General features: G+C 38.6%; 1 protein-coding gene across 2 annotated transcripts in view; it reads left to right on the top strand.

Moving 5' to 3' along the window:
• LOC137502369 (zinc finger protein 555-like) overlaps positions 1-25532 on the top strand; it is a 136321-nt gene that overhangs the window by 2569 nt on the left and 108220 nt on the right. For both annotated transcript variants that reach the window (XM_068229404.1, XM_068229403.1), the window contains exons 2-4: positions 1259-1347; positions 3415-3540; positions 12816-12871. In XM_068229404.1, the coding sequence (XP_068085505.1) occupies positions 12817-12871 (55 nt within the window). In that variant the 5' untranslated portion in view covers positions 1259-1347; positions 3415-3540; position 12816. The remainder of the gene's footprint in view (positions 1-1258; positions 1348-3414; positions 3541-12815; positions 12872-25532) is intronic.

Genomic DNA, 25532 nt, shown 5'->3' with positions numbered 1-25532 from the left:
TTGCAGTCTTCAACACATTTTATGCTCTTGTCTTTGTACTGTTTACAAACAGCAAAGTCACTGATTGCATAATTCAGTAAATCCAATCATACAACAATATTTACGTCGTGTGAATCATCTTCATATGAGTTCCCAAATGATAATAGTTTACATCTAGAAGCACTACCCATGGATTTGGGAGTTGTATTTCTAATATCATGATCAGGTGTTTGCTGTAACCTCACATTTTCAAGTGGACCTCTATTATTGCACAAGACAACTTTTATTTTCCCTCCAACACCTTTCCTCTTCTTGAAAATACCCTTTGGTTTTGTCAGATGAAGTAAACACGAAACACATGATATGAAAAAGTAAGAATGTGAAAAAATAATAACACCACAAAATTTGTCACAGATAAACAAAGAAACAAAAGAATAGCGATGTCTGCATGTCTACTATATGACTTACAGAGTAGCCAACATGTATTACATCAAAAATAAAATTTCTCTCAACTCGAAAGCATGAAGCATTTTAGAAGTATACAGGATAACTGAGGAGCGAAAGAAAAAAGGGGTTGTGGCAGCTAATGCAGCATGCTTATTAAACGTGAGCATCAGTAAGCAAATGTGGCATGCATTCTGCACAGACTTTTCGATACTGCAAAACATCTGACAGGATTGTTGCAATATCGAAAAGTCTAGTTTCGAAACCAGGAGGCAGTTGATTCATTATCTCATAAATGCAGATGCCATGATCTTCTTCCACCAAATTTTGAACTGCAACAGTGGCTGCATTGTCTGTAACCGTAACGGGCGTGCCACTGCGCTCATTGTCGTGCACATTTTGCCGTCCTTCCAGGAACCATGAATGTCAGTGGTGAACCATTTGTATGCTCAAGCATCCTTCACTATAGACGCATACTAAATGGTGATGAATATTGATAGGTGTTTCAGTTTTCACCTTGAAAGAGTGAATAATAGAATGGAGTATACAAGTGGACATGCTTTCAAGTGGGCCCCATGTCAGCTGTGACTGTACTGGTGAACGCGGAGCAAGCATGTGCTCTTGAAGGTCAAGCGCATGCATCATACCCCAATGAAAGTTCTTACAGTACCAACTTAATTTTAAAACGTGGTTTGCAGAGAAAAATGTAGGGAGTCTTATGTATTGGATGGCCAACATATTATTTTAATTATCTGTATTTAGGAGAGTAATCTAAGATGATCCCTGACATGTATACTGTTTTTGTTCTAATAGATATTTGGCTTGTTGTTTTCAGGTTGTGTTTCAAAAAGTATGGAAGAACCTGCATTTGTCAAATGTGAGCCAAAATGGTTTTCAGATATAAAGGAAGAACCACCTGACTTTGTAAGTGTCTGTTACACTTAGGTATATTTCTCTAAGGATGGAGACAACTGTGGATGTTATTTAACTACATTCTATCTAGAAAATGTCCTTTTCATATATATGAGCTTCTGCCTCATCAGTTCCATTGCCCTTGTTTCCATGTTTTGTTAATCCCTGATATGTTACTTTCTGCATCCCAGCTTTATCAAAGCAAAATACTAGGAAGATCTAAAAAAAATGTTGTTTGTATATGTACTTGCTGAGGAGGTGCTGGTGATTATTGTTTTAAGAGGAAGTACAACTAGCAACCATCCTCTGTACAACAATAATGAGAGAGGAAAAATAGAAATGATGCAGCACTTCAAAAATCTAGATATTGTCCAAAGGAAGAGAAGGTCCATGAAGGGCATGAAAATGAAATACTCCCTGGGCCTCGAATGCTCTGTTACTGTTGGAAAGAACAAGAGTTGACCAAGAATCGTCAGTAATTAAGGCAACTGGATAAAACATATATTTGTCAAATAACATGTTATTATGTATCTATTACAGTTGAGAATAACTTTGAACTTACAATTTTTTGTTCGTACTTGTAAAACATCATCTTAATCTCAATTTCAAACTAATGTTACAAAGTCATAGTTGTTTTTTTGCTTATTTATCAATCTACATAAATGGAAGTCAGTTTGGAGCAAAAAAATAAAAATAGATGTGAATTAATGAGGCATTTTGAGGCACCTCAGAGACTTAAACCCTGCTACCAGAGTAGCAGATGACCTCAGGCTCCCTAGAAAAATCGAAAATTCAAGAAAGTCCCCAAGGGGACCAGGCTGGGTGTTTTTGAAATTTGTGTCTCAGTATAAGAACTTATGTGTAAGCTTTTTGTCACCCAGTGGAGTATATATTTCCAAAGTGATGATCTATAGTTTTCATTGGCTTGAAAGTTTCCTGGAAGTCCTAATTGCCCCTCCCCCAAATCAATATGGCGGCACAATCTGCCATACGACCTAGAAAATTGAAAAATTATAGCTCCTTGCCTGTAACTGACTGAAAAATTTCAAGATGATCAAGTGTTTAACTTTTTACCCCCCAAAAATATAAAATTATTGAGGCAATTTTAATTATAATGCAGACCTCTGTTTTGAGGTAATTGGTGGCTAAATATTAATTCATATATATCACAAAGCAGATACTAGGAGGCCTGCCATTATAATCAAAATGCCCAGTCTCGATGGAGACTTGTAATATGCAAGTGTGCCTGTCATTGCCATCAAAACTCACCAATACTATTGTGTCTGGCATTATTAAAAGGGGCCTGTCATTAAAATGATAACTCCAGTAGGTTCCATTATGAGGGGCCATTGACATGTTTTTTTTTGGACTCCTTTAGACAAGCATAATCAGTTCAGGATTATGCTTTGGAAGCAGCACCTTGGTCAGTATATACCATTATTTTAAGTTAGTTTCTGGGAAGTAAGGCATTGCGGATCAATCCACTGATTGTTTTAAATTTTGGTAATCGTTGTTCATCATGTTTTTGAATCGTAGTCTGTGGATTGATTTTGGAATTATTTTTAACTTTCAGTATTGTGAGTTGTATCTGCTGATTACTTTAAATTCATATTCATTATCAAGTTTTGAATTCTGGTCGTTGGATGAATTTTGGAATTTTAAATTTTTATTATATTTTGTCTCATTTCTTACCAGTTAGGGGCCGATGACCTAGATGTTAGGCCCCTTTAAACAACAGGAATCAGAATGTCACAGGATTTCACTCTATTATGTAATCATCCAGATATTTCTTCCAGTGTCATATTTTGTTATCTGGAATCTTTCTTTCTTTCTTTCTTTCTTTCTTTCTTTCTTTCTTTCTTTCTTTCTTTCTTTCTGTTTTGCAGCATTTGCTAATGTAAATCATTTGTAAGCTAAACTAGACTGTATTTGTATAGAGTTTGGAGTTGTGGTCTGGTATGTTTTTAAAATTTGAAACTTGTCTCAAGATCCATTATATGATCATAATGCTGTATTCCTTGTGGTGCTGTGAAGACATGAAAACATGCTGATTATTTTTCCTTTCCTGTTTCTTTGTAGGAGTCAGATGCCATCCAATATTGTGACAATGAATTAAATATAAAGGAAGATCCATGGCCTGTGGTTGCTGATCAATGTTCAGAAGAGGTTGATATGAAATTGGTCAAGGAACCTTGTTCTGATAAGGTACCTGCTTCCATTATTAATTTAGGGTTTTAATAGGACCTGTACAGTGTAACATGATATATTTTTAACAGTGTGTCTTTTATTAATATAACTACAATAATTACAGAGAAATATCAGCGCACATGAATTTGGCTGATCTGATTTTAAATCTCATTTTAATTTATACCGTGTTCATAGAGGTACTAAATCTTGTGACTGAGTGGTAATGCTCATTATTTACACCACCTTTCCCTGTGGAGTCCTATCTTGTGAGAGATAAGTGGGGACCTGTAGGACCCAACCAAATATGAAATTGCTTACACCGACTGCCAGGCTCCTCACGTTCAACTTCCCTATCCACACTACCTACATGAAGTTGTGTTTTCTTCCAGCAACAATGTTATGACTTTTGGGGGTCCTAGCATTTTCATACCTTTCATGGCTCTTCCTTACTTTTGCTGATACCTTCATGGTTTGAAATATCAGACATCTGTTTTGTTTTCTGGTTAGAGGGAATGGTGTCTAGTTTTAGTGCTGTAGTTGATGATATACTAAGGTATGCACTGTATTCCCTCTGGTTTACTCCACTCTAATTAGAGTATGCATGGTGGTGGCGGTTATTGTTTTAAGAAGAAGTAAAACTAGCAGAGGTACCAACTATTAGAGATTGTCCATAATTATTACAAGTTTCATGTCATTAGCACGGCGTTACGGTCAAAGGAGAAATTATTATAGAAGAAGGACATTATCATGAAAAACAATTTCTATGAAAAAAAAAATGAAAGAAGAAAATTGTTCCTTCCTTTCGAGAAGTACTGCTCAACCCTTTCAATGTTTGTGAGTTGGCAAATATCCTTATTCGATCGTCACTTCCTTGTGCTGTCCATGAGCATTGTGAATGAAGGTGTTCTACTCTGTTCTTTTTCACTGTAAAGCCTTAAGATGACCGATGACCATGATGTTAGATCCCTTTAAACAGCATTAATCATCATCATCATCATCAAAACCTTAAGTAATGATGTGTTTGAAATATTAAGTGTACATGACAGTAAGAGCCTCCGTGACTCAGGCGGCACCACGCTGGCCTCTTGTCTCTGGGTTCCATGGTTCAGATACCGGTCACTCCATGTGATGTTTGTGCTGGACAAAGCGTAGGCTGGACAGGTTTTATCTGGGTGCTTCAGTTTTCATTGTCATCATTCATTCCAACGAAACTCTCAAATATCGTTTCATTTCATCTGTCAGTATTTAATCATTGCCCCAGAGGAATGCGATAGGTTTGAGCAGCTGGCTCAATTCCCATCCTCACCTCTAGATGGAGGCTTAGTTCACTTCATTACTGACTCGGTCAAATGACTGGAAACAGGCTGAGGATTTTCAGGTGCACCTGACGTTAACTCTCTCACAGAAAAAGTTTTCAGTGTAGACAGGAAAAATCGGACAGAGTTCAGGCCTACATTAAGCATATCTATACTGGAATCACTTATATTTCAGAAGATAAAAATGCCATCTCGGGGGGAAGGATGATTCGAGGAAACCTACTCAGGAAAGAAGCTTCTGGTTGCAAAACAAACTACATTGAATTTTAAACATAGAACTAACAGGCAATGTGGAAATGTTATTGTGCAGTATGATAGACTGGTGCTGGAGGAACAAACAGGTATCATTATTGATAGCGGGAGGAGCATGTTTTAGATTTCACTCGAATATTTTCTGAGGTGTGGCAGTGGGTTTGGGGGGACTACTGATAACCCACTTCAAATGTTGGCACGTCTGAAATAGGCAGCCATCCTCTAATTGGAAATTCTTTATCTGTTGATGTATCCTCAAGGCAGTGACTTATTTTAGTGGATCAGAACTATTTTCAAGTCTTATGCTATCTATTTCTGTTATAAGTATGGCCAATTAGTTTTCTAAGTGTTTTAAGATCTCATGACCCAACGGCCGTAGCTGTGTTGAAACACTGGATCCCGTGAGATCTCAGAAGTTAAGCAACATTGGGCGTGGTCAGGAGTTTGATGGGTTGCCATGTGCTGTTGGTGGGGGGTAAGGGAATGGAGGAGCGGAAAGGAATTGGCCACCCTTCCGCATGTAAACTCCAGCTCTGGAACACCTCTGCAGAGGTTCGGACCTCCCTTCTGGCAGAATAACCCTTACCTACCAAGATCTTATGGGTGATGATGGTCTAATATCAATAAGCCAAAACTAGTAAAAATCTCCATGGCGCAACAGCCTTGGCCTTGGCCTTCGAAGTGACGACTGATCAGCCTGATGATTTGCAGATTATGAGGTGTCGTATGGTCAGCACAACAAATTCTCTTGGCCGTTATTCTTGGCTTCCTAGACTGGGGCCGCCATCTCACTGTCAGATAGCTTCTCAGTTGTAATTGCATAGGCTGAGTTGACCTAGAACCAGCCTTCAGATCCATGTGAAAATCCCTGACCTGGTTGAGATTCAAACCCGGGGCCTGCGGGTAAAAGGCAGGCACGCTGTCCCTACACCGTGGGTCGGCCCAAAACTAGTACCATGATTGAAGTAAATTAAAGTACATATTTTATATTGTATGTATTAGGTGGATTACCTCATTTGTCTACAACAATTATATTGTCATCAGTACAGAACATAAAAATTATAAACTTTGATCTCACTTCTAACACAATTCACAATCACAATGCCGGAAATGACCAGCGTGCTCCCTCGAGCATAGTTGTAATGCGCAGAGCTAGATGGCATAGCTGCTTACTTTTTAGATATGATAGCCCTCACAGTTAACACAGGAATGTTTATTTCTGTACAAGTGCTGTCACAGTCCCAGAAATGAATGTATGGTAGTGAAACCCATGTCCATAATGAAATCAAATCTATAGAACTTGTTAAATATTTTCGCATGCAAGTACTTTAGCAGTCAAGAATTGACGTGATTTCCAATAAGTTCATAGAGAACATAAATGATCCAAGGATATTCCTCAAACACAAATTTCAAGCTCTTTTAGGTTCCTGTTAAGGTTCAAAATATTAAAGTTCTTCACAGTTGTTACATGTAAATTGTATGTCATACATCCACTTATATAAAGTATCACAAATTTTCCAGTGCTTTACGACATGGATAATGTGATCATAAACAACGTGAACTAGTGTAGGTTAGAGCATTGTTCATACTGAAAAGCAATTTGAAATAATTACGTGTATATCTTACGCCATAGTCATTTTATCAGCTGCTAAATTAGCCAACCAGATCACTTCACGGGCAAATTCAGGTGGGCTTTGTGAGGCGGTGTTGCTAAATTTTGCATGTTGCTTATGACCGGCTTAGGAGCGCCAATATAAGACATAAACTTCTCCAGGGATTCAGCCCATAGCAAGCATGCTATGGTGACATTGGCTGAAATCCTTGGTGTTCTACTGTTTGATGCTCATTTCTTGGCATGGCTCTTAATCGTGATCAAGCCATGAGCAGAGTTAGCAACACCGCCTCATTCAGTCCATTTGAATTCGCCCGCAAAGCGATTAGTAGATAGGACAGATAATGTCTTTATTGGTGGCGAAGTTAGGTCTCATGACCCTCATTTACACTTAAGGAAGAGTATACATCTACATAACTTATAATTGAAGGGCTGAGAACCATAGAGAGCCAAGTGACATTTTTTAATAATGGAGAAAATTAAGGTTAAGGTCTAGTCACTGCTATAATTCACAGACACAGATTACAGAGACTACAATATTTGCATATTACAGTTAATAGATCCATTAATCACTGCAAAACAAAATACAGAGATTATCTTGCTTTTTAATACAAATAAAATGTAAATGAGTACCATAATTTTCCACGTTAATGATGCTTCTGACCAATTTATTGATGCCATTAGGTTGTGTTCTAAAGAAGCTATTCCAAGAGAATGCAGAACTAATTACATACAAGGTCTTTCCCAGGAAACATCTGCCCTACTGACAAACTACTTCAATTTGTATGAAAGTGATCCTTGTAGTGCTGGAACTATAGCAAGCGGACAACTTCTTTCTATTTCAGAGACAATGAGAACAGTGTTTAAAATTGATGGAAGAGGTTAACATGGATAGGAGTAGTCAGAAGACCTGGAGGCTACTCAGGCATCTCAGTAATGATCCTAATAGAGCATCATCTCTTTGTAACATGTCTGCAAACCAAATTGCTCCCCAACTCATCCAAAATGGCAAGTCTGTAAACTCCAGTTCTAAAACAAAAGTGGAAGATATTGGGTCGATGCATAAGTTTGTGCAGTATTCTTTTGGGTTGGCGACAATGTGGCATGAAGTGATTGCTTATCGTTATTCCATTGTTTTAACTGAGTTTGGAGGTTGTGTGTTGTGAAACACAGGTTTTCTTGATTGTGAACATATTATTTGTGTATATTTCAGACAAACGGGTATGGAATACCAAGTTGAGAAAAGTAAGCATTTTTTTACATATTTTACTTTTTGAGTTTAACTGAGAATCCAGTGCAGCAGGAGCTGCGAGAGCAATTTGTGAAGTGTTCAGGAATGAAGCAATTGCTGAAAGAACAGCATTAAAATGGTTTTCCCGCTTTTGAGCAGGACGGTTCAACTTGTCTGATGATGCACGTTGTGGAAGACCGTCAGATTTTGACGAGAATCGCTTGGATGAGTTGCTTTATGAGGATCCTCGTTAAACCATGCGAAAAATGGCAAAAGTTTTTGAATGTCATCAGTCAACTATTGTACACCATTTGCATTTGATGGTTAAGGTACAGAAATTGGATATATGGGTTCCACATGTGCTAAGTGACTACCAAAAATCAAGGAGTAAAGATCTGTTCGTCATTTCTTGCCTGGCACTGGTTGGTTTGTGATAGGCACGAAGCATTCCTTTTAAACATTGTCACCAGTGACGAGAAATGGTGCCTGTATGTCAACATGAAGAAGAGGAAAGAGTGGCTCTGCCCATCAAAAAAAAAAAAAAAAAAAAAAAAAAAAAAGCAACTCCTCATACCAAGGATAGTGCCCATCCACAGAAAATCATGTGTGTTTGGGGGAACAAAGATGGCATTCTTCAACATTATCTTCTTCCAAAAAACGTAATGATTACCTCTGCTGTGTACAGGACCCGCTAAGATGGCTTTGCCATTGCTGTGGACAACAAGAGACATAGAAGAGCCAGTCTTATTGCTCCATGATAACGCTCATCTGCATACAGCACAATTGACTAAAGGTGTGATTGCTGAACTTTGCTGGGAACATCTTCTTCATCCTCCGTATTGCCCTGACTTTGCTCCCTCAGATTTCCATCTTTTCTGCTCTCCTTCTAACCACAGTCAGGGGCAAGTGTTTCTTGACGAAGCTTCTCTTGACCAACGGCTAACAGATTTCTTTCAGTCAAAACCAAAACAGTTCTACAGGCAAGGCATTCAACTGCCACCTGAACGTTGGCAGGTCATAGAGAGTGGAGGTGAATACAGCACTGAGTGATTGTGATTGAGAGTTATAGTGCGTGACAGTGTCAGTAAAATAAAATATAAGAACTGCACGAACTTATGCATCGACCCAATAATAAGACAAAATTCATACCAGAGACCAGTATGCTTTCTAATGCCTTTACCATGGCAGAACTGAATGAGGCTATAAATATCAGTAAAAATGGAAAGGCTGGTGTAGATGAAATCTGCATTCAACAGATCAAGAGTTTTGGACCTGTTACTAGAGAATGGGTACTAAATCTATTTAACAATTGCATTCGAACATGCAGAATACCCAAAATTTGGAGGAAATCTAGAGTTATAGCATTCCTCAAACCAGGAAAAGATCCACATGATCCTAAAAATTACAGACAGATTTCCTTGCTCTGTCATTTATTCAAGATCTTAGAATGAATGATTCTAGTATAGCTTACAAAATTAGTGAAACCACTTTTGATCCCAGAGCAAGCTGGTTTTAGAAGAGGGAAGAACTGTACATCACAAATCCTCCATTTGACCCAGTATATTGAAGATGGTTTTGAAAATCAGAAAATAACTGGGGCAGTCTTCATCAACCTAACTGCGACCTATGACACAGTTAGTCACCAAATTCTGTTGAGTAAACTTTATACGATGACAAAGGACAACAAGCTGACTCAATTTCTTAGATGTCTTCTTGAAAATCAAAGATTCTTTGCAGATTTCCAAGGGCGACATAGTCGTTCGAAGAACCTCAGCAATGGCCTACCCCAAAGAAGTGTTTTGTCTCCAGTATTATTTAATATTTACATGTATGATCAACTCTTGCCAAAAGGAACAAAAAGCTTCACTTATGTAGATGATTGAGCTATTGTCACCCAGGGTGAACACTTTGAGAGTGTTGAACAGAGACTAATGGAAGCCTTAGATGAACTGAGTCCATACTACAGAGAAAACCATCTAAAGCCTAACACCTCAAAGATGCAAGTTTGCGTTTTCACTTAAAGAATATGCAGGTAAGAAGAAAACTGAAGATTTTCTGGGAGGGTGGTCTCTTGGATCATTGCTCAACACCTAAATATCTAGGGGTAACTCTGGATTGTGCATTCACGTATGAACAACATTGTATTATCACGAAACACAAAGTATCTACACGAAATTTCATTCTTCACAAGTTATGTGGTACCATCTGGGGAATGCAAGATCAAACAATGAGAACTACTGCTTTAGCACTGAGCTACTTTGCAGCAGAATACGCATGCCCTGTTTGGTATAGATCATGTCATGCCAAACAGGTAGATATTGCTTTAAATGAAACTTGCTGGCTTATAACTGGTTGCCTAAGATCTGCACCTTGTGATAAGGTATATTCCTTGGTTGGCATTGCTCCCCCAGATATTAGACGTGAAGTAGCTGCCAAACATGAAAAAGCTAAAGTAGATATTTCCCACACACATCCATTACATGATTATCAACCTGCTCAACAACGATTGAAATCCAGGAGAAGTATTCTGCATTCTACTGATTGCCTTTTGGAGTCACCTCAATCATCAAAACTAACTTCCTGGAGATCCAGAAACCTTCATCTCAATGGATGGATGGATCCATCTGAAACTTTACCAGCCAATTATGAAGAGTCGTGGTCTACATGAAAGAGCCTGAACAGGGTGCGGTCTGGGGTTGGTCGATCTAAGATCAATATGAAGAAGTGGGTTCTATCTGAAGAGTCAATCCTTCTGTGCCTGTGGAGAAGAACAAACCATGGTGCAACTCCTGCCCTCGCATTTGCACCATAGAAGATTTAGTGAAGGCCACACCAAATCGTCAAGATCTCGCCAAATTCTTGTCCGATATGATATGATATGATATGATATAATTGTTACTTTGAATGTACCTCTTTATTTATGTGTTGATATATAATTTATATGATGCATTGCTTCTGATATGAATAAGTAAATCATTTTCCACTGGAGTTGATTTGGCCCAGCTTGGCTCTAAACAGAAAGGATGAATTTTAACAATATGCCAGTGGGCCAACTCAACATGGCACTGTAATGTACTTCATTTTGCCGTAGCTACATCACAATATTGCAAATCCTTAAAAAACTTAATGGTTAACTTGTGGAATGAATAGAAGCATGGCTACTAAATTATTTAGCTTTTGCCAGATTAATGGGCGCTATCTAAGCATGACTCGGTTCCCACTGTGAAGGTATTGAAGTTGTTATCTTTACAGATGGCTTGCCCTTATGAAAAGGTGAAATACCAAGGATTTTCTATTCTTCCATTTTATTGAGGATGTACTTGAACTTAATCTTAAGAGGTTCATTAGGCTGCAAACAAAGCCACCTATATTTGAGCTATTGAACCTTCATTTTTATATGGTGTACTCTCGAAAACTGCTTTTGGCTTTTCTTGGGTGTGCAATTTCCATGTCATCATTTCACATCAGAAATTTGAACTGATGCTGCTAGATGAGCGTTTTGCTGGTTGAAATTTCCAAGTCTCCAAAATGCATTGTGGACTTATTTACGTTCATCAGCTGTTGCCAGATGCTCGTAACACCACAACACACATTTACAATTTTTTTCTTGGTAACAGTTGGTGGCTATAGGCCTACCACTAACACTGACATATGCTTCACCACAGTTTCTCTTCTTCTTCTGTTGATTTTTAATCCAAAACTCATTATTTCCCTTTTTCGTTGATTTTATATCGGTATTTATGTTCTCATTGCCGATGTTCGCCAGGATACTATGCATATCACGTGACTCAGAGAAAGCGAGGGATTGGTCATGAGGATTTGGCCTACTATGGCACTACCTCCAGCGGCTAGTTCAATTTGGTTGATATTTTGTAGCCCTGTAGCATATAAATGGGAAGACGTGGAGAGGGCCCAGTTGAAGAGATAACACCCAAGACAGAAATGAAGCACTAGATGGCATTAACTCAAGTTCTGTGGTTGATGGATTTGGCCCACTATGGTTCTTAGCCTTTCAATTAAAAATACAAATAACACAAATAATAATAATAATAGAATCCTTAATTTTTTAAATACACAAAGTAAAATACACTTGAATGAATGAATTACTGTAGTTATTTCAATTATCTCATTGATTCATTCCTTTATTCACTCAGCAGTTATCCAGCAAGCCAGTGGGATCTACTCAGCAAATGCTTGCGGCAAGCCATTTTAAACTTGTGATGAGGGGGATTGTCTCTAATGTTCTCAGGTAGCGAATTGCATGACCTAGACACAGAAATTATGAAGGAGTGGTTGCAAACAGCAGTGCTGTTTACAGATATTCAAGAGACGAGCTAGATTTTGTATTCTGGTCATGGTAGGGGGAAAGGTAAGAAAAAGGTGAAGAAAGATAGTTGAGAGTGTTAGTGGAAAGTATTTTGTAGAGAAGTGATCTGATTAGCTAACTTCGGCAGCTGATAAACCGACAACGGCGCAATATATCAACGTAATATTTTCAAATTACTTATTACTACTACAACCAATGCTCTAATCCTCATATTCTCTGTTCACGTTGTTTCCAACCATCCTGTATATTCAGAACCAACTTAAGTAGTAATGATGAGTGCATATTTTTAAAGAATATATGAAAGTTGCCATCATGACCAATCAGCCAATTCTAGTTGACTGAATGTGGTATAAGAGCACTCTCCAGCTGTACCTAGGTATATTTCTTCCCTGAAGACTAGAAAACATTCCATGTCTCTTCTTCCCAGTTCCTGTTTGCTTAAATAAACCATCTTCTTTCTGGTCAACCTCTAGGTCCATTCCCTTGCAACCAATTCCCTTGTGATCTATTAGATGTGATTTATAATTGCCTAAGCATGTTCTTTATTTTTTATAGGATGAGACTCAAGAAGTTCACAATGAAGCGTGCAAAAACAGTGGAGGTACATCTCAGTAAGTGTTCAACATATTTCTTTGTAATGTACACTCAACCTGACAAAAATTGACTGGCAAAGGAATATTTATTTTTATACAGTCTTAGCTCATTGGGCCCAAGCTATGGAAAAGTTCCATGCTTCATCATGGTGGACCAAATGCCAGAGCACGGAACTGTTCCCTTGTCTCACTTTACTAAGTAATTCACCTTTTTATCAGGAGATGGCAGAGTGAGTTGTATTTGTGATTATGCAGGGACTCTTCCTCTCCAACATTATATGCTCTTTGTTAACACAGTAGATTCCCTATTCACCGTTGTTACAGGGACCTGATTTTTTCAGCCTTAAATGGGGGTTTACCTTAAATTGAGGTTTCAGTGGAAAGCACACCTTTCCCAGATATCTTTACGTGTATTACCATAAATTGTACCATAATAAATTATTTACACAGAGACAGCAATAAAACAAGGAGTATCTACCCTACACATTATGCTGTAGTTACAGTTTGTGTTTCATTTTGACAAATTATCGTCGGTGAATGCAAAACTGCTTCGGTTTAAGGTTGTTCTTATAACGTTATACATGATTTTTCCATAAAATTCGGGAAAGATACCAAACTGGCACAAAAACACGTTAAAATCGGTATGATACAGCAATTGGTTTGTTGAAACATTTTTGCGTATGTTTTCCAAGCATCGGCTTACTCATTAGCATGTATTTGCTAATTCCAATAGTCAGAACATGCATATTCAGTTTAATTCTTAAAAATTGTAATAGCATCACCCCAGAGGCTTGTGGCAAACATTTATATTTTCCTACTTCAAACTGCATCACCTAACCTAGGTTTACCGCACACGTATTATGAAAAGGTATTTCAAGCTTCCTGCAGAATAACAACATTTTCACTATCAATTTACATGGGAACATCCTTTCTCAAAATTTAACAAGATGCAGAAGTACGTAACCTAACCTCTGAAATTTGTTATGCACACCGCTGTATCTTGAGAAGGAGAAGCATCACATTCTTATTTTATTTCAGTACATAGTTTTAAAATTAAGCAGTCGTTTACTTCAGCCTTTATTTCTAGGGAGTTAACAACATCTGTCATTGCACTCTTTGCAAAAACATGTTATCCCGATGTTTGCTTACACCAGTGCGAGTTGTGACGAGGAGACCTCAGGCTCGCTCAAGATCGACTCACTTGTGCGTTATGAGGAATCAGTTGGGAAGATGATCGATCGCATTCAGTATAAACGCTGGAGTAGAGTGTATGAATATTGATAAAAGATAAAAACTAACATGCCCGACTTTGCCTGTAAGAACGGATAAGTCAGTGAAAGCGTTCTCATTGCAACCAAAGGATATTGCACAGATTAATATAGGAATTTTCAAAGGTTATAATACTGCAATAGGGATTGGATATTTAGGAAAAGTCGTGTTTTTTCATTGCCTCTATCTTCTTCCCTGATTGGATTTTAGTGCAAATCAGGTGATTATGGTCACAACCAACTAATCTTTATTTGCAGTAAATATGTTGGAAGATAGTCCGCCTAGTCAATACAATTCATTTATTTACCTTTCACCTTAACATCTAGTACATGTTTCGAGAATATTATGCATTCTCTTCCTCAGCTAGTGGATTAAAATTCAGTATACTATAAGACCTGACTAAAATACAGGGGCCCCCATTAAAATTCAAAACAATGAGTATGACAATGTGACACTTAAAAATTTTGGATAGTACAAACATAGAATTAAAATCCCATTTTGTCAAGTACAAATTAAAAACACAATATAGTCTAATTAATGTCTAATTAAATACAACGTCTTGTGATGATATGAATTCACAATGTCCTTGAAGTTGCCTTGCGTAGTTCAAAAATGTTGAGTTAAGGATGAATGAAATTGCATTAAAACTTGAAGTCCTGCCGATATCCACCGTTAATGGGTGTTAAAATGATAGTATCAAGATAGTATTATAATTCCTAGGACACCGTAATTTCACATCATTATACGACGCTGTGTCCAATATTTTAATTTAAATAGACATCATTTTAACACCCATTAACGGTGGATATCGGCAGGACTTCAAGTTTTAATGCAATTTCATTCATCCTTAACTCAACATTTCTGAACTACGCAAGGCAACTTCAAGGACACTGTGAATTCATATCATCACAAGACGTTGTATTTAATTAGACATTAATTAGACTATATTGTGTTTTTAATTTGTACTTGACAAAATGGGATTTTAATTCTATGTTTGTACTATCCAAAATTTTTAAGTGTCACATTGTCATACTCATTGTTTTGAATTTTAATGGGGGCCCCCGTATTTTAGTCAGGTCTTATTGTATACTGAATTTTAATCCACTAGCTGAGGAAGAGAATGCAAAATACACTGACTGACAGAGCAAATGCAACACCAAGAAGGAGTGGTTCGAAAGGGATGAAAGTTGGGGAAAAAACAGAGACGGCACGGACGAATAATTGATGTTTATTTCAAACCGATATGCAGGTTACACAATGCGCACGGCATCGACTCGGTAGGATGTAGGACCACCGCGAGCAGCGATGCACGCAGAAACACGTCGAGGTACAGAGTCAATAAGAGTGCGGATGGTGTCCTGAGGGATGGTTCTCCATTCTCTGTCAACCATTTGCCACAGTTGGTCGTCCGTACGAGGCTGGGGCAGAGTTTGCAAACGGCGTCCAATGAGATCCCACACGTGTTCGATTGGTGAGAGATCCGGAGAGTACGCTGGCCACGGAAGCATCTGTACACCTCGTAGAGCCTGTTGGGAGATGCGAGCAGTGTGTGGGCGGGCATTATCCTGCTGAAACAGAGCATTGGGCAGCCCCTGAAGGTACGGGAGTGCCACCGGCCGCAGCACATGCTGCACGTAGCGGTGGGCATTTAACGTGCCTTGAATACGCACTAGAGGTGACGTGGAATCATACGCAATAGCGCCCCAAACCATGATGCCGCGTTGTCTAGCGGTAGGGCGCTCCACAGTTACTGCCGGATTTGACCTTTCTCCACGCCGACACCACACTCGTCTGCGGTGACTATCACTGACAGAACAGAAGCGTGACTCATCGGAGAACACGACGTTCCGCCATTCCCTCATCCAAGTCGCTTTAGCCCGGCACCATGCCAGGCGTGCACGTCTATGCTGTGGAGTCAATGGTAGTCTTCTGAGCGGACGCCGGGAGTGCAGGCCTCCTTCAACCAATCGATGGGAAATTGTTCTGTTTGATATTGGAACAGCCAGGGTGTCTTGCACATGCTGAAGAATGGCGGTTGACGTGGCGTGCGGGGCTGCCACCGCTTGGCGGCGGATGCGCCGATCCTCGCGTGCTGACATCACTCGGGCTGCGCCTGGACCCCTCGCACGTGCCACATGTCCCTGCGCCAACCATCTTCGCCACAGGTGCTGCACCGTGGACACATCCCTATGGGTATCGGCTGTGATTTGACGAAGCAACCAACCTGCCCTTCTCAGCCCGATCACCATACCCCTCGTAAAGTCGTCTGTCTGCTGGAAATGCCTCCGTTGACGGCGGCCTGGCATTCTTAGCTATACACGTGTCCTGTGGCACACGACAACACGTTCTACAATGACTGTCGGCTGAGAAATCACGGTACGAAGTGGGCCATTCGCCAACGCCGTGTCCCATTTATCGTTCGCTACGTGCGCAGCACAGCGGCGCATTTCACATCATGAGCATACCTCAGTGACGTCAGTCTACCCTGCAATTGGCATAAAGTTCTGACCACTCCTTCTTGGTGTTGCATTTGCTCTGTCAGTCAGTGTATTCTCGAAACATGTACTAGATGTTAAGGTGAAAGGTAAATAAATGAATTGTGTTGACTAGGCGGACTATCTTCCAACATATTTACTGCAAATAATCTTTATTTGTCATATAAATGCAGATTTTGGCTATTTTTTGTCATAAGGTCATATTTTTGAGCTATTGTTGTAGAAACGTCGTATTTTGGTCATATTTCATTGGTTTGATGACGGCTGTAGCCGTGCAAAATAATTTTCAACTTACCGAATGCGAACAAGTGTTCACAAAACATGAATCTTGTCATACACTTCAATTCCATCCGTGAAGAAGAATGAAAAATGAAATCTGAGTTTGCACTTTAGGCCCTGCCGCCTTACTGTAATGTTGCTATTGGCTTTATGTTTCACCGACACAGATAGGTCTTATGGCAACGATGGGACAGGAAAGGGCTAGGACTGGGAAGGAAGCAGCCGTGGCCTTAATTAAGGTACAGCCCCAGCATTTGCCTGGTGTGAAAATGGGAAACCATGTCAAACCATCTTCAAGGCTGCCGACAGTGGGGTTCAGACCCACTATCCCCCAAATACTGGATACTGGCCGCATTTAAGCAGCTGCAACTATCGAGCTCGGTGTACCGTAATGTATTAAATACATGTACTTAATTTGTTTCATGGTAATCAATTTAAACTTTAATGCATTTGAATAATATTAATGAAATCTAGGTTTAAGCTTTCCAAAATGTTAAAAAAAAAGTTAATTTCTAGTTTTCTTGTATATCAAACCATCAATGCAGGTTGCAGACTTGTTCTGACTTTCAAAATGTTGTGTGATCTGATAATCTTAGCAAACTTAGTACTTTATAGGTATGTATTCACAAATGTTTGATAAGTGAATCAAGGACAATTGACTGTGATTAACTGATAAGCATGTATATACAGAAAATCAATATGAAAGTAAGAATAACTATAAATGTGTATCAGAGGAATTGCCGTTTTGATTTATAATTCATTTAAAATGGTCATATGTAGAGTAATCATTTTTGGGTCATATTTTGTAATTTTTGCATCATATTTTGTCACTTTTGAAGTCATATTTCGTCACATTTGAGGTCTTATATGCTTGCTTATTTGGGCTATTTTTGGGCCTTAAACATCCCAGCCCTAATAATAACATAGTCATCAAAACGGGGGTTCTCTTCTGCTACAACGGCCGCAGTCGGATGTATATCTGAGTCCAACATCTCTCTTTAGCCGTAAGTGCTCGCGCTCTAAATTGCTCTTCTGCTTTGAATCATCCTTAGCAAGCTTATGTCATCTTTTTCGTAGGTTCTTAATGTCCCATAACCAAAACGAGTAGGAAATAAATATTTCAGAATTTTAACATTTCCTTAATGTTAAACGCGGGTTTTGCCCTATAGTAAATTTCGTTAAATTGAATATAAAATTGGATTGCTCTTATTGAATAATTTTTGGGACTTAAAATTTCTTTGTTAAATGCAGGTTTACGCTGAATCGAGGTCACCCAAAATTGGGGGCATACAGTATATATCGGGAGTGTGCTTGGTAATATTAGTTTGAAGGGGGCTATCTCTAGACTTCGCTTGTAAACAAGATGGCTGCCAACAAGGAACTAAAAATTACCAAAATATATAACCCCTTTTAGAAACTAATGATGATTAGGAATATCATTTTTTCATTGAAATTACAAATAGTAATAGTGTAAGTAACTCCTGAAAAACAAATATATGTGGAAATCGAAGAGGAAGTGCAAGGAGATGATGGTGGTACAGCTCAGCAGGCGGACTGATTATGGGACTCATGATGCTAATAAAATAAAATGTATTAAAGTTTTTCCTTATTCTGCAGTTTGTGGCATGAATGCTGTTTCTTTTATGTATATTCAAATCTTATGCTCTTATAAATAATAAATTTCTCATCGTGCAAATTGTTACTATATTTCCTTCAAAATAATCCCAGCCCATTTGCAGTTTCAATCCAACAGATATGCAGGGCTCAATGGGTTAAAATGTGTGTATATGCATAAATTTTGGATAGCTGGTGACCCAAAAGATATTACTTACCGTATTTCCTGGCATAATCGTTGCACTTTTTATACCAAAATTTTCGAAAAAATAGTAGGGTGCGACCATTATACGAAGAATTTTTAATACCAGTGTTTGTATTACTCAAAAAATTTATTTATAACTAAATTGTATTTGATACAAATTTAAGATGCACGTAATACTCGCGTTTATACATCAAAATAATTAAAATAGTCTGAAACAAAATTCATAATTATTCGCCGAGCCGAGCCACGTGGGATCTCTAACCTATCGTTCACAAAGGGTCTACGGAATCTTTACCAAAATGAAGGTTATTGCCGTAATATTCACGTATATCATTCATTTGCAATAAGAGAACTGACCTTGAAGGTTTTCCAATTACTACGAGACGTAAGGAAGAGTGAAACAAAACGGCCTATAAGTCGCACTTTTTATTTTCATTGCGTATATCATGATCGCAATATTTCGATACAGTTGTGTATAGTATGAGCATGCCAGTGTCGTTGAAAATAAGAAAATCGCACGGTTTAAAATAGTTAAGGCGTGCGCTGGGTACATTTTAATTAGTCACAGGGTTATTAATTGCGTCGTACCTTGTGATGTGTGTGAGATGCTAGAGGCCTTTGTTGCCCCCTGCTACTAACCAAGCCAGACCAATAATCTTTTCACTAGCCTGGTCTTGAAACTAACTCCTAAGTTGGCAGCATCGCTTAGCTAGCTGTGACATCGTCCGACGCACGCCATGTTGAATTTCTGACTTCTGTGACATTGTGACATGTGATTTCGCAACAATTTGGCGAATGTTTTTCCAACCTGAAAACCTGTCTAATAGAAGACAAGTGTGTGTGTTGGTACCGGTATTTCCTGGCGACATTGCCAATAAGCGATAACTTACAGCCCTACATATTTCAAATGAGAACTCATAATATGTAGGTAGTGAATAAATTGTACACTGTATCCCGACCACGTTGTCCCTACCGGTAAGCCATGCATCGTACATATACCGATATTATTTATTTATACGTTGTGCAACATCTTGCAAATGTGACTGTGTTGCCAAATTGCCCATAAACCATACACATATTTAAAATGCGAATTCATGTGCAACTTACATTGCAGTTCCATTTACCTTTTAACCAGATTGGTGAACAAAATTTGGACGTGCAACGATTGTGCAATTAAATGTTTAAAGGCCGATTTTTGTATTGAAAATAAAGGATGCGACGATTACGCAGTGGCGACGATTATGCCGGGAAATACGGTAGTATCTTACAAACATAAGATAAGGGTGTGTTCTGCCCGAACGCAGGTCCGAACCTCTGCACAGGTGTGCCTGAGCCAGAGTTTACGTACGGTAGGGTGGCCAGTACCTTTCCACTCCTCCATTCCTTTACCCCCCCCCACCAACAGCACGTGGCAACCCATTCAGATCTTGACCACGCCCAATGTTGCTTAACTTCAGAGATCTCACGGGATCCGGTGTTTCAACACGGGAATGGCCTTTGGCAGTATCTTACAAAGCGCACAATATTTTAATCCTATTTCAGATAAGAGTATTTTGAAAGAACGTAGTCTACTGCAGTGGCCATTTTGTGTACATATTGTACCTAGGCAGTGTGGAAAAACTAGGACTTGCATCTTACATAGTGCTCTCTTGTACCATTTCTTTAGAGTACTTTATTGACCATCATGGAATAAGTTATCCTGTTTTGTTCCTTGTATCAGTAAGTAAATTAGTCCCAGGGTAGTGGAGCTCTTTTTCAGGCACACCTCCAATAGTGATGAGCTGCATATATCATTTTAACCACATACCAGCCCTACTGCCATTCTTTCCTTTCTGGCAGTTCTGGCAATTGAACCCACGCAGCATCTAATAGTGCTAATCTTTACACTATGGAGATGAACCCTTGTATAAATATTGTAGTATTATGGATAACGAGCCATGGTTGAAGGTTCCATATCCAGATAATCTTCTTTGCTCATGTCAACTTTTCTATTCTATCATGACTCCTGTAATCAGTAATAACAGGTTGTATTTGTCATTTCACTAGATTCAACCGAATTTGATTGCTTTATCAATATAAATGGTCCGTTATTGGACATTATATTGGTATTATAAATTTACTCATTCGGGGCAAATATTTCAGACTCCTTATGGGAATCAACATCTATATCAATTGATTGCTTTCCTTCGTAAGAGTTGAGACTTCACAGGATTCCAGAGGCCGACGGTTGGTTCATTAATGAGGCCTTTTATTGCCTTTCCTTTTGCATCATAACATAAGTATTGAATAGGTTGAACCTCCTTTTCAATTATTTAATTTTTAACATCATAACATACTGCCATTAACACAGAACATTTCATTATATTGAGTTTTGAATTGCACTAATCAGTTGTGCACATCATCATTATCACCATCATTATAATAAGCATCATCATCATCATCATCATCATCAAATATTTCCCTTTTCCAGCTGACATATTGTGGGAGCAAATATGGTTCCTGTCCACTTCTGCCTGTCTCTCCACCATTCCTCATCCAACACTGCTCCACTCCAGGCTCCATTGTCCTATGCTGTTCTTCACAGAATCCATCCATCATAATTTTGGTCTTCCTCATCTTCTGTTTCCTGTCATCTGTTGTTCCAGTGCTTGTCTTGGAAGTTTTTCTTTGTTCATCCGCTTGACATGTCCAAACCATCTCAATGTGTTGTTATAATTTAGTTTTTGCAAATCTAGCTTTTTCATATGTATTCTCTCCCATACTTCTCAAGAATTTAATTTTGGCTGCCTTTACTTTACTCTCGTAAATCTGAGTCATTGTCCAGGTTTCTGCTGCATATATCTTTTTAGGTGAGTAATATCCCTTGTACATTATTTCTTTAGCCTTCATTGGTATATCCATATTCTATATTAATCCTTCTATGGGTGGGGGACACAGATGAAGAATTAACCTACGGTATCCCCAAGCCTGTTGTAAGAGGTGTCTAAAAGGGGCTCCAGGGTCTCTACTTGGGAGCGTGGGTTGGCAACTACAAAGCCTTTAGCTGAGCCGTGGCATTGCTTCCACTTGTGCCAGGCTCCTGAGTTTCATCTGTCCTGCCTGACCTCCCTTGGTGAAATATTGTTCTTTTCCAACCCTGATGTATTATTGGATTATTCAAAGCCTAGGGAGTGTTTCATTTTCATGCTCTTTGTGGCTCTTGTCTGCCTTTGTCTTGTACTTCATTTTTTGAAGTATCGGATCCTTCTATCTTCTCTCTCTTTGGGTGGGGTATGCAGACGAAAAATACACCCACGGTGTTTCCTGCCTGGCGTAATAGGCAACTAAAAGGGGTGGCCAATTGATGATAGAATTGGAACCATACAGTTACTTGTGCCTAGTACCATTAAGTGAGGAACATCATGGGTCAATGTTTCTTATGATTAGTACCATTATGTGAGGAACACCATGGGTCTGAGCATTGGCTGTGAGTAGTACTATTGTGTGCATTCCATCGAGGCGGTGGAGTGGGTGCTTGGCACCCAGACTGGCGTTCGTGCAGGAGGAGCTGCCGGCTACTGCACTGAATTGTGTTGGTTCCCCTGTGTTCAGAACGGATCTGCATTTCCTGTGATTAGTTCCATTATATGAGGAACACCATGGGTCTGTGTTACCTTTGGGTGATACCATAATGTGTGATCCACCGTGGGTGTACATTGCCTATTATTGGTACCACTATTGAAGCAATGCCATGGGTATACATGGCCTCTGTTTATTTCCACTATGTGAGGAACATCACTGAATACCAGCACCCGTGATTATTCCCATTAAGTTAGGAATAGCTTAGGTCTGCGTTTCTTGTGGGTTGTAGCTTTATGGGAGGAATACCCTGTGCCTGTATTAACTGTGAATGGTGCCGTTATGTGCGACATAATAATGTTTCTACATTACCTTTGATTAATACCACCCTGAGTCTGCATTACCTGTGATTAGTACCACTATAATAGGAACACCATGGTTCTGCTTTACCAGTGATAAGTACAATTATGAGGGGTTGGTGACCTGGATTTTGGACCCCTTTGGACAACAAGCATCATTGGATCCACCGATTGTTTTGGATTCACGGTCATTTTTTCATCATCGTTCGTTTTAGATTTCAGCCAGAGGATACATTTTGAAGTTTTAATTATTGTTTCATTTTCTTTCACCTCTTCCAGTTAGGGGCTGATAACCTAGCTGTTAGGCCCTTTTAAACAACAATCATCATCATTGTGTTCCTTATTAAACTCCACACCTGGTGGTAGAATGTACTTTCCAGTTGTATCTTCCTACTCATTTCCATATTGAGTCTCCAATTCCTTATAAGTTTAAATTGACAAGAGTACAATACGTCAAGTAAATGGTATGACATAAGTCCTGGGACAAGAAGATAAACCATAAATTTTGTTACTATATGTAATTAAATGTTATAATTACTTCTGCAACGTTGTCTTTGTCTGTTATACGTATGTTTTAGTTATCACGTAATCTGTTACATTCATTTGGCTGAAGATGGCCACTAAATGGCTGAAACTTGTCCCAGGTCTTATGTAATATCACTTACTTGATGTAATGTATTGAAAAGGTGGACCCTCTTGTCAATTTATACTTGTAATTGCACTTCAATACAGAACAAAAATGAAATTTATAGCTTATGATTATGCTGCCAACCAGGCAAAGAGGAAAGCCTTTTTATTTTTAGGCTTAAACGGTAAAAGAACCAAATTAAGCAAATATATGGATTTCCTGAAACAATGTATAACCTATGATATGACACCTAAATTTCTCAAAGTTAATACTAAGAAACACAGATCCTCTTTCCAAACTATGAAAACTTATCATCTCCAGATAACTAACCTTTTTTTTCATATGCTCATTGGAATATTTTTCAATCTTATGTCAATTATAGACCACAATCCATGTTATCAAAAAAACATTAGATTGTAGAGAAAAAGTTAAAATTCTTAAAAGACTCTAAATCCACTACCGTTCCAGCCAAAAGAACACACACTCCCTCTGACAGACTTGCTCAGTTACACTCCCCTGTTATCAATCTCTCTAAAGTGACATTAAATGATATTGAGACATCCATATCAAGGAAGGGTCCGAAACACAACTGGCCCTCCTCCAACCATCTCAATAGCGTCATCACCACTACGGTGGAAGCCAAGATAGCCATTAGTAAAATGCTGGTAGATAAACAAGAAGAAATGGGATTTGAAGCTAAAAAGAAACTTAATAATATCTTCAACTCTATATCAAACAGAAACCCTTCTATCCCAATGTCAAACTAAACTCCCAAGAAAAAACAAATATTAGATTTTAAGAAGAAAATCACTGACAATGATCTTGTCATAACAAAAGCCAATAAAGGCAACTCCACTGTTTTTTTAAATTTTATTAACATATTCATTAATTGCATGCTCCATTACAATTTAAGTAATACTACATGCATTAGTATTCTTTTGTAGTCGTGATTACATTTTATGTTCATTATGTTACCTATGCCTACAGGTTTGATTTTAATGTGCCTAGCCTAGAAACATTATGTTACAGTTTTTTTTTTCAATGAAAGTGTTACTTCTTGACATAACTATGCCCTAAGTCAGGTTATCAAAATTGATACACTTCACAAACCGTTTAAAGAATTTTAAATATTTGTCTGTTTGCTTGTAGGCCAGTAGCCTCCTGAGTTGATTACATTTGTCTTTAGGTTTATCCTTTCGTGTTTTAATAATTCACACTCATATAGGATGTGGTCCACACTTTGCGTTTCTTTGCCACACCGACACGTCGCATGCTCTTGGATTTTAAATCTATGCAGATAGGTCCCTATTTTTCCATGCCCTGTCATCATAACCTTCATATTGTGGCTTAAGAGAATTTTTTAGTCAAGTCTCGCTCTAACACTCGGAAAATATGCTTTCGTTATTGATCCATTGGATGTTTCTCTCCACTCTTCTTCACACAATTGTAAACTTCTCTCACACAATACCTTTTTTACTGCACCGTCAGGAATTTGATCGAAAGTCACTTCTAGGTCTGTCCTGCTGGCTACTTTCGCCAATTGATCAGCGGTTTCGTTGCCTTCTGTGCCGACATGAGCCAACCCATGAGAAGTGTAATTCCTTATTTTGTACTTGTAGGTCTCTCATCTTCCTTCTGATCGCTTCTATGAGATTGTTGCTTTTTCCATTGTTTTTGAGTAGGTCCAGGGATTTTTACTATCAGTGTAAATAATTGCTGCTCTATTTTCGTGGTTGATGTCTTGTAATTTCTCCAGTGCCTTCAATATTGACTATTGTTCTGTTTGATTACTTGAACAGGTATTGTGTGATTTGAATTGGTATTGTTGAGGAGGTTCATGGTGACTACAGAATTATTCCAGATCCAACTCCAGCCTCACTTTTGCTTCCATCTGTATAGATTTGGAATGGGTAGTGTTTGTGAACCATTTTGTCCTGTATTTTAACCGTTTGAGCCGGGTGATACTATTGTTTATTACACATCCTAAAATCAAGTTTCAGAGTCTCTTTTCCCACTACCATTTATCCAGTCAGTTTTGTTATGTCTCATAGTGCCTGGCAATTTCTCCAAGTTCTATCACGACGGGAGTTAATCCAGTTATTATATATAGTGCTTCATGTGATGTTGTATGGTAGGCCTTAGCTGTTTTAATGTTTATTAGTTGTTGCACTCTTCTTAATTTCATTGCATTATACTACTTGGTTGTGGATTGTATTTATAATGAAATGAAATGTCGTATGGCTTTTAGTGCCGGGATATCCCAGGAAGGGTT

This window comes from Anabrus simplex, chromosome 10, assembly GCF_040414725.1.
Source record: "Anabrus simplex isolate iqAnaSimp1 chromosome 10, ASM4041472v1, whole genome shotgun sequence".
In the NCBI taxonomy this organism is placed as follows: domain Eukaryota; kingdom Metazoa; phylum Arthropoda; class Insecta; order Orthoptera; family Tettigoniidae; genus Anabrus; species Anabrus simplex.
The sequence above is the reverse complement of the archived record's forward strand: the minus strand, read 5'-3'. Positions and strand labels throughout refer to the sequence as shown.